The sequence below is a fragment of the Bidens hawaiensis genome, unplaced genomic scaffold (assembly GCF_021521415.1).
Source record: "Bidens hawaiensis isolate Kalapana, Puna unplaced genomic scaffold, B.hawaiensis_p1.1 tig00015775_1, whole genome shotgun sequence".
NCBI lineage: Eukaryota > Viridiplantae > Streptophyta > Magnoliopsida > Asterales > Asteraceae > Bidens > Bidens hawaiensis.
This window is the reverse complement of record NW_027492409.1, coordinates 401349-416247: the sequence shown is the minus strand read 5'-3', so window position 1 is coordinate 416247 and position 14899 is coordinate 401349. Positions and strand designations below refer to the sequence as shown.

Below are 14899 nucleotides of genomic sequence, written 5' to 3'. Positions count from 1 at the left end.
GAGAAATGAAAGAAAGAAGAAGAGTTAGTAGAAAAGTAGATAAGATTTTGCAAAAAGGTTTGGTGATGCATGTTCATGCTTCACTATTTATAGATGAAGCATGGCATGCATACTCCTCATTATTTACGGCCCAATTGGCCCAACACTACAAGGTCTCAGACCATAACATACATAAACAAACCAAAAGCTAACAACATACATCGTGAACAAAAATAATAATAGAAAATACTACATTACACAAATGGGCCTTACAAATATAATATCACATGTATCATAATATTCAAGTTAATTAAACAAGTTTGACCACATTGGTTGTATTTTATATCATTCAAAAAATAATTGAGTTTGATTAATCCTATTTATAAACTTAAAGCCATTGAAACTTAATTATTGAAGGTTAGTCTTCTGGTCTAATGGTATTTGTGTGATGGTTATATCTTGGGATTAATGGTCTTAGGTTTAAAACATGACTTGATTGAGTTTTTCCATGATGCTGGTTTTCCTTCTTGATAGTGTTATCGAGTGAGTCAAGTTACGAGTGTCAAAATCATTATGAATGATTGGCAATATCTTGTCTCATGAAAACTTATCCGGGTATGGGAAGGTTAAAAAACATAGCTAGAATATTAAAAGACTTCGTTGTTTTAACAATAATTAAAATTTAAAGATAATAAAAGTAAGTGGATATCACTAGGTTCAAGATTATATAATGGGTAAATGGTATTTTTTTTAATGACCAACAAAATACATTCAATATAATAATAAAGAAAGTTACAAGCAAGATGCTAACAACAAGAATACATCCCAATCAAAACCATCTAAATCCTCCCTAATAACAAATTTAGTTTAAACTACACCACCTATCCCACATTAGTCCCGGTCATTTTGATCTATTTTGTATCTATAAGAAGCTCAAAGCTTTAATCTCGTCAATCATACCATTTAATGCACCGATTTCCTTTCAAATGCCTAAGACCTTCTAAAATACATCAAATTGTTATAAGGCAAACTACGTGAAACATCTTCTCTTTTCATGTAGGCAAATAAGAGAACCTATGTAGCTCTAGCAAGTCTCGGGTTAAGACAAAAAAAAATGTTACTTCAGTAAAGAAAAAATATATATAAGAATAGATTACTCTTGTTATAGTAACTCTACGTCACAACTCACAAATACCAAAATAGGTAAACATGCTACATTCCATTGTTAGTGGCACTTCACCTAATCTTTTAAGTTGAATTACCAAACAAACCCTAACTTTCTAATAACTTGTAATTAAGCACCTAATACTTTTAATGTATGCAACAAAGATCTTAATGTTTTTATATCCATTCTTTAGCATCACTTAGTAATTCCGTTATGTATAACCTCACTACTGGGAGTGGTATTCTTTAAGAAAAGATTTGAAAGATATTACAATTTACCCATTAGCTATTATTGAAATATTATGTAGTTATGTTTTATTTTAAATTGATGAAATTACCTAAGTTGGTGATCAATTATGTTTCACATGCGACTCTTTTAAACATTGTATGTGACCGGTCAACATTTAGTAAACTATTTTTTCAGTATTTTCTTAGTGTGGTTGTCAAAAAAATTTGTCTTTAATAAAGTAGTTGTTTCTAATAAGTGTTGTCAAATATTTATACCAAAGTTATCATAATTTAAAAAGCAATAAGAGACCATACTTCTTTCTTGTGGAGGATGCGGTGCCTCATCCTACAATAAAAGTTTGGTCTTGTTTTTTGAAGAAAATTGTAGTTACAGTTTGGTCTTGGTTTTGCATGTAATAAAAACCTATAAAGTAAACCAAACCGAATTTATAAATTTTCATAATTTATTACTTATTTCAAGTAATCTATACAAATTTAACAAGTATAAAGCTCAAATGTTATAGGCCAAATATAAAATAATCAATTGTCAATTAACTGTTTATTTACAAAATGCTTTAAGACCCAAATTCAATACTTGAGAAAAAAAAAACACTTTTGAAAAAAATAATAATAATGACAAAACCAAATAAACCGAAACTAAACTGAAAAATCGTAACCGAGCGATTTTCAAAACCCAAAACCCACCTCAACTAAATTGTTCACATAAACCACAACATAAGCACAATTACAACTACTACATATACTCAAAACAAATCAATAGAAGTAGACATGTAAAGTAATCGAACGAACATGAACAAATGCATGTTTGGTTCGTTTATACCACATGGTATGGGTGTGGAGGGTTGTATGGAGGGGTGACAGAATAATGGACGGTATGGGAAGAAAGTGGGGCAGCTCTCTCTCCCTCTCTCCCAAACATATACATATGTATGTATGCATGTATGTATACGGTTAATGAAACCACAACATGACTTTAAAGCTCCGTGTTTACATGATGATGACGGAGAGGAGCATTAAAACACTAAAACCCCTCCACAACGCATGCCTAAATAACAGGGGGGCTAAACTTCACCAAACTAAAAACACAAAGGTCCATTTCTTCACTTCCAATTCACACCAACAATAATAATAATAATAATAATAATAATAATAATTAATTACTTCCACAAACTCACACGTCATCTCTTTCCGGCGAACAATTCCGATGAGTCGTTCGTCGTCAGTTTGGACTCAGTTTTGGACTTCAGCTCTGAGAGCTAAGCCACTGAGCAATTCGTCCGACGTCGTCCGTGTAAACTCCGGCGAGAGTCTAGTCCGCCGTCTCGGACCGTTTGACCTGGTTCTACTTGGAATTGGCGCGTCAATTGGAGCTGGTATCTTCGTTGTTACTGGCACTGTTGCTCGTGATGCTGGTCCTGGTGAGTGTTATTATTATTATTATTGTTATTATTATTATTAGTCACTATTTATACCTAAGGTGTTATTGTATGTGTATGTATATATTCAGTTTTATAGAATGATGCTTAGTGAGTTAGTTTTGTGTATTACTGCGTACGGTTTCAATTGACGGCGAAATTGTAGATCTAGACTTCTAGAGTCTAGCTAGGCCCGTAAACGAGCGGAACGTTTATTAACTGTTTATGAAGTGTTAAGAGAGGAAGTTTGTTTATGTCTGTTTATTTGATAAACGAATAAGCATGAACGGAATGTTTTGTTCATTAAAGTTGACGGACGAACATGAATACACGTTTTGTTCTTTCATTTATGTTCGTGAAGGTCTGATTATGTTCGTTTATTTACGTTCGTTTGTGTTCGTGAATTGTTCGACAGGAAGTTCGTTTATGTCCGTTTAGATAAACGAAAGAACGAACGCGAGCGGAATCTTTTGTTCATTTAATTAAACTAACGGACATGAACACACGTTTTGTTCGATCATTTATGTTTGTGAACATCCGCTTATGTTTCATTCATTTATGTTCAAATATTTATGTCCGTTTATGTCTTCAATTTTAATAGAACGATGCATACTGAGTGTTAATTTTGTGTATTACTGCGTACGTGAGGTGTTGCTGTTTGTGTAGTTAAACCTAGAATTTGCTCAGTTTTAGACATGGAAGGTGTTACGGAGTACTGAATTAGGTGAATCTTGTTTAGTTGAGTTGGATCTACTGTTGAGATCCAGAAATTATAGTTGTAGATTCTAGCTAGGTCTTAGATCCAGTTTGTGTTTCCTATAATGATTCATAGCAAACTGAGTGTTAAGCGAACTGTTTGTGAACTGTTTGACTGGAAGTTCGTTTATGTCAGTTTATTTAATAAACGAACGAACATGAACGCACGTTTTGTTTGTTCATTTATTTTCATGAACGTCCGTTTATGTTTGTTCGCTCATTTATGTTGGTTTGTTGATGTTCGTTTATATTTTAATAAGTACACATGTGGGTACATTTTTATATAAATTTAAATATAAAAGGGATGTGTTTTTGGATGAATTGTGATGTTTAGACGTGTCCTTCGTGTTCATTAATGCTTATGTGTTCGTTTGTTATGTTTATTTATATTTTTTCAATTATTTCATTTAAGTTTGGTTGTTGGTATTCACTTGTGTTCGTTTACATTTGTGAATTGTTTGGTTAGGTTACAAACAAACGATCATGAAATCATGAATGAACCCGAAGATGCCCATTTTCTCAATGATCGAATATGAACAAAAAAAATTGTTCGATTATATGTTCATGTTCATTTGGTTCGTTTACAGGCCTACTTTGGAAGTATCACTAACACATTTATTGTTATGGTTATTACTACAGGAGTTACAATAAGCTTCGCGCTTGCAGGAGCATCATGTGTCTTGAATGCTCTTTGTTATGCAGAACTAGCTTCTCGTTTTCCTGCAGTTGTTGGAGGAGCATACTTGTATGCATACACTTCTTTCAATGAGCTCACTGCTTTTCTTGTGTTTACACAAATGATGCTTGATTATCATATTGGTGCAGCTAGCATCGCACGAAGCTTAGCGAGCTATATAATCAATATTCTAGAACTCATTCCTTTCCTCAAGAACAGTATTCCGAATTGGGTTGGACATGGCAGTAAAGAGATGTTAGGGTTTATATCTATTAATCTATTGGCTCCGGTTCTTCTTGTACTCCTGACTTTAATCCTGTGTCGTGGTGTTGGAGAATCTTCAGTAGTGAATACTATTATGACCACAACCAAGGTGATTTTTATGAGAATTGTATTTCACGGTTTCACTTTCGTTCAGTTTTAAGTTTTAACATCTGATGCTCTTTTGTGGCTAATGACAGATAGTTATTGTTCTTGTGGTGATTATTGTTGGTGCTTTTGAGGTTGATGATTCAAACTGGTCGCCATTTGCTCCAAATGGTATTAAATCCATGTTAACAGGGGCAACTGTAGCTTTTTTTGCTTATGTTGGATTTGATGCAGTTGCTAATTCAGCTGAAGAATCTAAGCGACCACAGGTTGTTTATAGATACTTTCTTGCTTTGTGCTTCTATCTCGTACATGATCATATCAGATACTATTTAGTTATTCTTACCTTTTGTTTTTTCCTTAATTATGTCAGCGGGACTTACCAATAGGCATCATCGGAAGTCTTCTTATTTGTATAGCACTATACATTGGCGTTTGTTTAGTTATTACTGGGATGGTACCTTTCAAATTCCTTGGAGAAGATGCTCCCTTGGCTGATGCTTTCAAATCCAGGGGCTTACGTTTTGTATCGGTCTTAATAAGTGTCGGGGCAGTTGCTGGGCTGACTACTACCCTGTTGGTTGGTCTTTACGTTCAGGTAAGCACACCAAACGTTGAGGTGGCAAAATTAGCCGGTCAGACGGGTTTGGGTTAAAATTAGTAGTTTTACAGGTCAAAACGGGTCAAGTTGGGTTGACCACTTGACCCGAAACATTTTCTATTTAAAAATCCATTCTTTGAAACTGGGATGTCAAAGATGATTAATAGATTCAAATTATAATCAAGAAATTATATTATTTTAGTAATAATCTAATTTTGGAATAAAATGAGTGATGAGGTTTTATGTAAATAACAGAGGACTTTCGACCCATTTGATGTGTTTCCTTTTTCTTTACCTGTTTGACCCATTAAAGATGAAAAGGTCATTTACATAACTGAGTTTCTGATGAGCAGTCTCGATTATATCTCGGGCTTGGAAGGGACGGCTTGCTACCCAGAATATTTGCCCGGGTTCATCCAACACGTCACACTCCAATTCAATCACAGTTATGGGTCGGATTTATTGCATGTGTTTTAGCAGGGCTGTTAAATGTGCACTTGCTCTCACATGTTCTCTCGGTTGGTTCATTGGTAAATTACAAAACTTACTAACTTAAAAAAAATTTCATGATTTTTTAATATATGCAAAAAAAGGTTTTAACATGTTGTTTGGTGCAGGCAGGGTATTCTGTAGTGGCAGCGTGTGTAATAACTCTTCGTTGGAAGGCCAGTATCGGAAGTCAAATCTCATCCACTTCTATGCCACGTAGGCGAGAAGGCATTGTATGCATTACCGTGATCGCTTGTTGTGGTTTTACTGCTGGAATCCTTTTCCGCTGTGTTGTTTCACCTTTCGCGTATATATTCTTAATCATACCAATTATTATCGCAATCCTTGCTACCACAGCTCTTCGGCTTCGACAGGTAAAATAAAACTTAAAACTATTCTTTGCATGAATTTATGCTGACACTCAAAATAATAAACCGGCACATTTAATATTTTGTTCTTGTAGGAGCAAATCGTTCCATCCGGTTTCTCTTGTCCATGGGTTCCATTCGTGCCCGCTCTTTGCATATTCGTTAACATATTTTTATTTGCTCAGGTTTGCTTTCAAATGCCTTACAACTAGGGGTGGCAAATGTGACCTATTGGGTTGAATGGGTTGTATTAAAGTGTATACAATGTGTCAGAATTGGTCAAATTAAAAAAAGAAAATGATTGAAACGGGTCAAAACGGGTTGAAATTTCTTGAAGGTTTTTTTTTCTTTAATGGAACAAGAAAACGGAGGAAGCTTTTTAGTACTTTTACTTTTTTAGTTTTTTATTTATATTTCGAGTTATGATTTTTAAAATTTTTTTTTTTTTTGAGTTTTTTAATAAGGGGTTTTTGAAATGGGTTGAGATTTCAAAAACCTCTCATTAAAAAATTCAAAAAAAATTAAAAAATTTTAACTTGAAATATAAATCAAAAACTAAATAAGTAAAAATACTAAAAAAGTTTTCTCCGCTTTTCTCGTTCCATAAAAAAAAACCTTCAAGAAATGTCAACCCATTTTGACCCGTTTCAATCATTTTCATTTTTTAGTTTGACCCATTATATACATTTTAATACAACTCATTCAACCCATGGATCACATTTGTCACCCCTACTTACAACTAAGACAATTACTTTTTGTGCACCATTGAACTAATATTAATATGCATACGCAGCTTCACTATGAAGCATGGGTGAGATTCATTGTTTTGAGCATTGCTGCGATTGGTTTATATGCGTTCTATGGGCAATATCATGCGAATCCTACAGTAGAACGTGAAGTAGTTACTTACCATAAAGCCCCGGAAGAGGACGCTCTGTGATCTTCTTCATAACCTATACTTAATCGTGCCAATTGAACCGTTGGTAAGTTATCAGTATCCACGTTATGTAAATTTCTCTATGATAGGTTAATAGGATGGGTTGCTAAAATTGTATTAAGTTTGCAAGATTCATGTTAATTTGTTAGCTTCTTACGGTTAAAATTATTAAAAGATAGCAAAATGAACGAGTTAGTTGGTCAAACGAGTCCAAGTGTTTGTTCACAGTCCAATGTTGTAAAAGTGGCTGTTTGGTTCATTCAGATCTGAATGAGTCGGGTCTGAATGAGCATCTGTCCCATTCGGCAACAACAAGTCTGAATGATTCAGACATAATTTTAACCATTCAGATGTTTTTTATGTTTGGAGCCAAACACTCTAAAGTCTGAATGAATCAGATGTTTACATCTGAATGGTTCCATTCAGATGTAAACAAACAGCCGGCCAAGTAATCCCCGAGTACTCGCTACAAGGTATGGCGCCGAGGAGAGTTTCTTTAACTCCGCATATTTACTAAGAATCGATCAAAGTTGGTCAACCTCAACCGAAATCACGTCTAATTGGTCATCTTAGGCCGATTTTGACTTAAAATATAAAACATAATTCGTATTTCTGTAATATTAAGGAAACAATATTAATTTTTTTAATTAATGATTAGCAATTTTTAGAATAATTTAGTATTAAATATGTATTTCTTTTTTTATATTGATATTCACTTATTATGTGATAAATATTAGTAAACTTACGATAATTGACATATAAGTAATCTCCAAAAATTATTTTCCTTTATATTTACCATTTCCGAGTACACTCAACTCCCCAGTCGGCCGCCTAAGGTCCGCCTAGCGACTTTTGCAATCTTGGTTCACACTAACCGTGAACTCGTGAAGGGTTAGTGTAGGTTATCCGTTAACATGCCTAAGGGCTAAGGCAAAGGATAAGTTCACGTGGTAAGTGCCGAGATGAATCGAACGAGTAGACGTTTTGTGCGTGTTAAAAATATAAAGAGATCATGATCAACTCTCAACACGCTTCGGGTTTAGCCCATAACTTCTCCAAAGCCCAAGCTCCAGGTTTAGCCCACAACTTCACCAAAACCTAAACTAGAACAAGCCCAAGTAACTGCATCCTTCCTAAGCCCAAAACACTGGTCTAGCCCACTGCTCCAGCCTCATAGGCCATAGCTCACTCAATATATAACACAAAACATAAGAAGAATAAACCATATTAGGCAAAATGATATAAAGAGTTAAATAGGTTAAACAAGTCAACTTAATATGGACAGTTTATTAAACGAATAAGACTAGAACCAAAAAGTAACAATTCCTGTTTCGTGTTAGAGGACCCCTTTTGCCAAACATAACCGGGCCGCCATATCATCACCCTCTACCCTCTTCTCTCTCTTCTCTCCTACTCTCTCACAAAGCTTGTCTGCAGAAGCAGACCTTGTCCGTAGACTTCACCAAGGGCGGATCCACGGTATAAATGAACCACCCAAGTTTTGAAATAATATTGTATTTATATATATAAAATAATAAAGGAACCACCTTATAAATCAGGAAGGAACCACCTTTTAAACATTTGAAGCGCTTGTCCAGCTGGTAACTTGTTGGTTTTGTAACCCGGAGGTCGCATGTTTGATTCTAGTTTTCTGAAACTTTTTTTTTACTCACTCACTCTAACATCAATTAGGGATTGTTAATTGTTCTTGATTGTTAACTAGTTAATTGTTAAATTTAGTTTTAGTTTGTTAGATTGTTGTTTTAATTTGTTAGTTTGTTAGTTTTTGTTAGTTTCTTATTTTTTAATTTGTTAGTTTGTTAGTTTTTGTTAGTTTGTAGTTTTAATTTCTAATGACGGTGTCTCTTTTATTATTTTATCGTATTTTTATTATGTAATGAACTTTGGACCCGAACCTCAAACCAACCCGGAATTTTGTATACCCGACTCTATGAATTGAAACATCTAAAAGTAATGCACCATCTGAAAAAAATCATGGATCCGCCACTAGACTTTACCTCCATATTGATGATGAGTGTTGGGTTGGTTTGTTTGCTTTCACATAGATTCAGACATTGGGATAAAGAGCGTATAAAAAAATTTAAAAAAATAAACAAATAAAAAGTGGGAGGATGTGGGTTGAAATGAGTGTCGATGGGTAGAAGTGTAATTTTACAATAAATAAATAAGGATATTCATGTCTTATGTTAATTATTATGATCTCTTCATACACGTGATTAGCACGGATGAAACCTCGTTGCACGTGAACATTCTCATGATTTCCGTGCATCAACTCAAACCTCACGTGATTCCACTAGTAACACAACATTTGAAATTTGCAACACCCTCCTTGACCAAACTTTTGTTCTAATGTTTATTTAGATTATTGACGGACTACTGGCCTACCATATTATATCTATTCTATTCTTAAGAGAAAACTCATCATAGATGAGAAAACATCTTAGCCTAACCTCGAACCCTCTATTTATTTGTCGCATATAAGACTTGAACCCAAATCCTCATTTTTATTAAATTGAAGTTTTTTTTTCTCACCTCAACCATATGGGCTAGAGATCATTGGCCATCCAAACTCTATTATGGAAGGCAAACGAGCAACCCTAAACTTCAAGGGCAACTCACAAGTCGCAAGAAACCCGAAAGTACAAAAGGAACAATATGGATGGCAATGGGTCGGGTTTATGTATTCCCAAACCCATGCCCGGTTATGAAAGTCCGTCCCAAACACGTCGGGTTTTAATCGGGTAATTACCCGTCAGGTTGCGGGTTCCTATCGGGTTTTGATAAAATACCCGTCGGGTATACCCGGCCCAAAACCATCTAGGTTTCTACTGATTTTGACAAAATGTAACTAATCGATTACAAAGATTGTTACCATAAAGATAAAATGTCTCAAATAATTGACATAAACAAGTTCCGACAAATAATATATTTGGTATATAGTATATATATAATATAATAAACTATATCGGGTACATCGAGTATATAATCGGGTAAATGGGTTTATGTTATCAGGTAATCGGGTCGGGTAATCGGGTATATTAGAAATCCCAAAGTCGTCCCAAACCCGCGAAAAATTTCAAAACTAATCCCAAACCCTATTGGGTCGGGTATTACCCGTCCCATTTATATCGGGTTTCGGGTTTTACCATCGGGTTTGGGTTTCATTGTCATCCCTAAGGAACAACAGTTTAAAGAAATCGATATTACGCTATACATATAGTGGGTTAATGGCCACCGCCATATCAGTATCTTTTCGGGGCTGAATACTACGTCATAGGCCCATAGAGGGGCACCAAGGGTGTGGGTGGGTTAAACGACCATGAAAGGGATAGGAGGGGTGGCATATGTGACAACCAATTAGAACTCTCCATTGGGAGGGTGTAAGGGTGGACCCAAAGACTAATATGATTGATGTTAAACCCAAAGCAGTAGGATGTGTTGGCGATCCATTTATCCTAGCATCACAAGCACAACAAGTGTATTATACACCATATCCTTCAAAGGAAAATGGATTAAAAGACTGGTGGGCTGTTGTGAAGACGACGCCAGGGGGGTTTATGCACTAGCCGAAGATGCTAGCGAAGTAGGTGATGAGGATGATGAAGACGAAGAGCATTTCTTTCAAGATAATGAACGGTTAGTATTTACATCAAATGATGATTTCCTCCCTATTAATCATGTACAACGGAATACAATAGAAGAAGTTTGAGGATATTAGTGATGATGATCATGAAGTTATAAATGATGATTATGAACAAGTCGTGTTTGAAGACACTGATTTAGATGATGATGACGACGCAGAAGAATTTGATGATGAAAATTAGGTGGTTTATTGTTTAAATCGCATATATAAGGTATAATACTACGGTTAATGGTGTTTACTAATTTTTATTTGTAACCTAGCCATGTCGAACTAAGCAGATTCTTTTCCTCGATTGGACTTATTGGACCCTAATCGGACTCTCCATTTAAAGGTAATTCAACTCATTTTTCTTTTTATCATTTAATTGTGTATTTTTTTAATATATGTTTATTCTAAAGTGGAAGAATCATTTGCGTTTGGAACAATTGCCGACTTCATCTTCATGCTTTTGTGTAGAATTGGAATTATTTTTAGTTGTTATTATGTTTAATAGAATATATCGTTTCATGGTTATGCTCAATAATGTTCCATAGAGATATTAGCTATACTAAATCGTTTCATGGTTATGCCATTGGTTATTGATAAAGTTTGGTTTTTTATTACTAGGTGTATTTGTTGTAGCCAGTATTATTAAATTGATTATAGATAATTGATTTTTAAGTTTTAGATAAGTGATACCCAATATTTTAACTTTAAATTTGAAAGCAACCATTTTTTTTAATCTTTTGAAGTTAAGATATAATTATTTGGAGTGGTCGATGTAAAAAGACTTGATTTTTATGTGAAAATTTGTAAAGTTTGAATGATATGTTGTTTGATTGATAATGTTTGGTTTTTTAAGAAAGTAATGGTTAATTAGGTGAAATTAATGGTGTGTGTGTTGTAACTAGTATTGAATTGAGTAAGATAGTTGATTATTATGTCTTAGATAAATGATATTCATGAGCAGAAGCATATCCAAATTGAGTACTCGGCACTTTTTATGAGGTTACAGTAGTTTTCTTGTCAAAGATCCAAAATACGCTCCCAACTTTAAATTTGAAAGCAACTATTTTTTTTATCTTTTGAAGTTGACCATGTTTAATTATATTTGTATGTAGGTTGTATGCATAATGAATGGCAGTAAAAATAATTCCGGTAGTGGTGGTGCTCGTGGTTCTGGTAGTGGTCTTCGGGGTGGAAAGGCCAAATAAGTTGCACGGAGACGTAATGATCGTGACATTGAGTCTCAGGAGCCTGATCCCAATAGAGGTGCACATGATAAACCTACCGTTTGGAGTCATGGGCCGTATGTGATGATACGACCTGCAAGAGGTCCTGGAGTCGCATTGCGTAGAGTCGGAACCAGTACTCGTAGTCGTGTGTATGGTGGTGATCTGAAGACTAATTTAGCTGGGTCGTCAGATACCACTACGACAATACAAGACGTGTCAAAGAATATCCTTGATGACAATGATGATGATGTTGGTGATGGAGACGATAGGGAGTTTATAGAACGCCAAGAAAAAAGGTATGCTTTTTAATTTTAAAATTTTAAGTTATGTTATTTATTAATCCTATACATAAGAGTACTTGTGAGTATTAATACTTTTGTTTTGTTGTAAGAATTGTGACACACAATGTATCAGGAGGTGGTAGAGGTAGAGGTCGAGGTGGTGGTCGAGGTAGCAGGCGAGGTAACGGTCACGATAATAACACTATAACCTTAAGTTTATTATATATTTATGAATAATATAAATCTGATTTGTATTCTTATTGTAACATAAAATCCAAAGTATAGCTGTTGTGGGTATTAATAAATCAGTTAATAATTACTTTTGTGTGTAAAAATAGTTATTGCCATATGATTTTAATATATTTGAACTTCACCAGTAGCATAAATTAGAATAGACTTACTATTAGTTTCTCACACTTTTATATAGTGTTGTCATAAATCTTAAATATAAATGTAAGTTTAAAATGAAATGGTGAGGCAGTTTGGATAACAACTCAAAGTTATAAGCTTTTATACAAATATGAGTAGGTTTTAATTGATGAGTAATTCTATTTTAATTATTTAATTTGAGAAAAGTATTAAAGGGGTGAATTATTTTAGTAAGGTCTTTAACTAGTTCATAATTTAGTTTTACGTTTCTTTAATTGTAATAGACTTGTTTTTTTAGAAATTATGGCACGCAATTCAACAGGAGATGATGGTCGAAGCAGCGAGCAAGTTAACAGTCATGGTAGTACAGAGCCTCTCCATGAACCTAGTGATTATGAGGATGAGCCAGTTGCAATAGGCCGGGACCAGTTGTTCCACCTCCGATACGTGCACCTGAAAATTGCATTTGGATTTGGGTTGAAAATGACGAGTAAGTGTGAGACATGTGTGTGTATATATATATTAATATTCTCTTTCAGGTGGCTACAAAAGTATTATTGTTGTTGATTGTGGTGAATTGTTTCCATTTTCTAGATTTAATATTCAAAATCCGGTTTCCCGAATTATTGGTTGCGTTTTAAAGTTGATGTGGTCGGGCGGATGGCAAGGATGGAAAGATGTTCCTATCTTTCATCGCGAACGCATGTTTGAGCGTTTTCAGGTATGCCTATGACACATTTGTACATATTATAATGATGCGTATTTTATTATTTATATTATAACAATACATATAACGTTATAAAGATATAAACATTATTGATTAATGTTTCTCTCTTTTTAGAAATACTATCAGTGGGAAGCTGAGGAAAAAGACTCAGTTCACTCTTGTTGGGAGAGGTGCATTAAGGGAAAGTTTCCTAATTTGTTGAGTAAGGCTCGGAAATTTGCCAAGACCCGCACGCTTCAGAAGGGTATAAAAGTTGGGAAAGATTGGGGTGTCACTATTCCGTTTAAGCCACATTGGATTAGCCAAGATTCTTGGGAAGAACTAATTAAGGTTTGGAATACCAGCTCATGGCAAGACAAGTCTTCTCAAAACAGCAAAAATAGAGAGAACGTAACAGGTGGTAGACATACTGTTGGCTCAAAGAGCTTTGTTACGGTTAGAAAAGAGATGGTAAGAAATGTTAATTATAAATCTTTAATACTAGGTATGTTCATGGTCTATTAGTAACAGTTTTTAAACATAAAAAACAGAAATCAAACTGTTACTAACAGTTTGGTTTAACATGTTATAATTTGAAATACGCACACACACACGCTTATTTAATACATCACCAATACTATTTTCTTACTAACTTATAAAAACATACTTCGTAGGACAACACATTGAAGCGACGTGCTAAGTTTGGTGAATTTTGGTTACAAAAACATGCAAAGAAAGGGTCAAGACCTCTGGATAAGTTACCGGTTTGTAGCGAGTTAGTAGATGTGGATTTGGAAGAAGCTAATGACGTGGAAGATATTATTCAAGAAAAAAATGTGGATTGGGTTGACCCAAGGGCCGGTGAAGCTTATGTAAGTCTTATTACACTGTAAATGTATGTTTTAAGTGCTTGATTTTTATAATGCGAATGTACTAATTGCTAAAGTTCTCATTGTAGGAATCATATAAGAAACTGGTTGTAAAGAAGTATGGAGAAGACAATAGCTTACACCCAGAATTTGATATGGAATTATGGTCAACAATTGCGGGGGGGGGAAGAAAAAACGTCGGCTATACGGGACTAGCAACATCACCGACCCGTATGTTGTGTTGACGGGCGCACCATCATTGCCGAGTAGCAGTAGTTCTTTTCCATCGGGGAGAAATAATAAGGTTTGCATTCTCTATTAAAACAATACATAGATTTTGGTTTTCTTTTCGCTTCAATGAGGAGCATGCACCTGGTACAATGCTAAACCAGACCAATTACACTTGTTGGTCCATGTTTTGAAACACATTTTATGGGATGAGTTCATGGGTTTCACTTGGTTGTTAAAAAGTTCAAACCGTGATGAATTATTTTGTTTACGGTTTACATTGGAAACCGGTCGTAAAATTTGACCACCACATAGAGGATTATATAACTTATATTATGTTTAATATTAAACAAAATTGCTTACTTAAAAATTGTACATAAAGCTTTTTTTATTTGTATAAAACATTAAATGTTTATGTGTTCTTAAGAATAATCAATTGATTTAATACAATTACAGGTGCAACAATTGGAGGAAAAAATAGCCGAGTTAGAACTAGAAAAAATAGCGGAGCTAAAACAAGGAAAAGTAGAAAAGCAAGCAATGTTGGAGAAATTGAAGAAAATAC

General features: G+C 34.5%; 1 protein-coding gene and 1 long non-coding RNA gene across 2 annotated transcripts; both read left to right on the top strand.

Annotated features, from left to right (window-relative positions):
* The first annotated feature begins 2443 nt into the window (after positions 1 to 2443).
* LOC143549783 (cationic amino acid transporter 9, chloroplastic-like) lies at positions 2444 to 7203 on the top strand. Its single transcript, XM_077040594.1, has 8 exons — positions 2444 to 2810; positions 4203 to 4612; positions 4701 to 4877; positions 4982 to 5206; positions 5563 to 5739; positions 5827 to 6072; positions 6162 to 6251; positions 6860 to 7203. The coding sequence occupies exons 1-8, from the start codon at positions 2597 to 2599 to the stop codon at positions 7004 to 7006; spliced, it is 1686 nt and encodes a 561-aa protein (XP_076896709.1). The 5' UTR covers positions 2444 to 2596; the 3' UTR covers positions 7007 to 7203.
* A 3747-nt stretch (positions 7204 to 10950) lies between these two features.
* On the top strand, positions 10951 to 14289 carry LOC143549766 (uncharacterized). The gene is made up of 2 exons (XR_013138194.1): positions 10951 to 11843; positions 13656 to 14289. It is a non-coding gene; the product is annotated as an uncharacterized LOC143549766 (long non-coding RNA).
* The last annotated feature ends 610 nt before the right edge of the window (positions 14290 to 14899 follow it).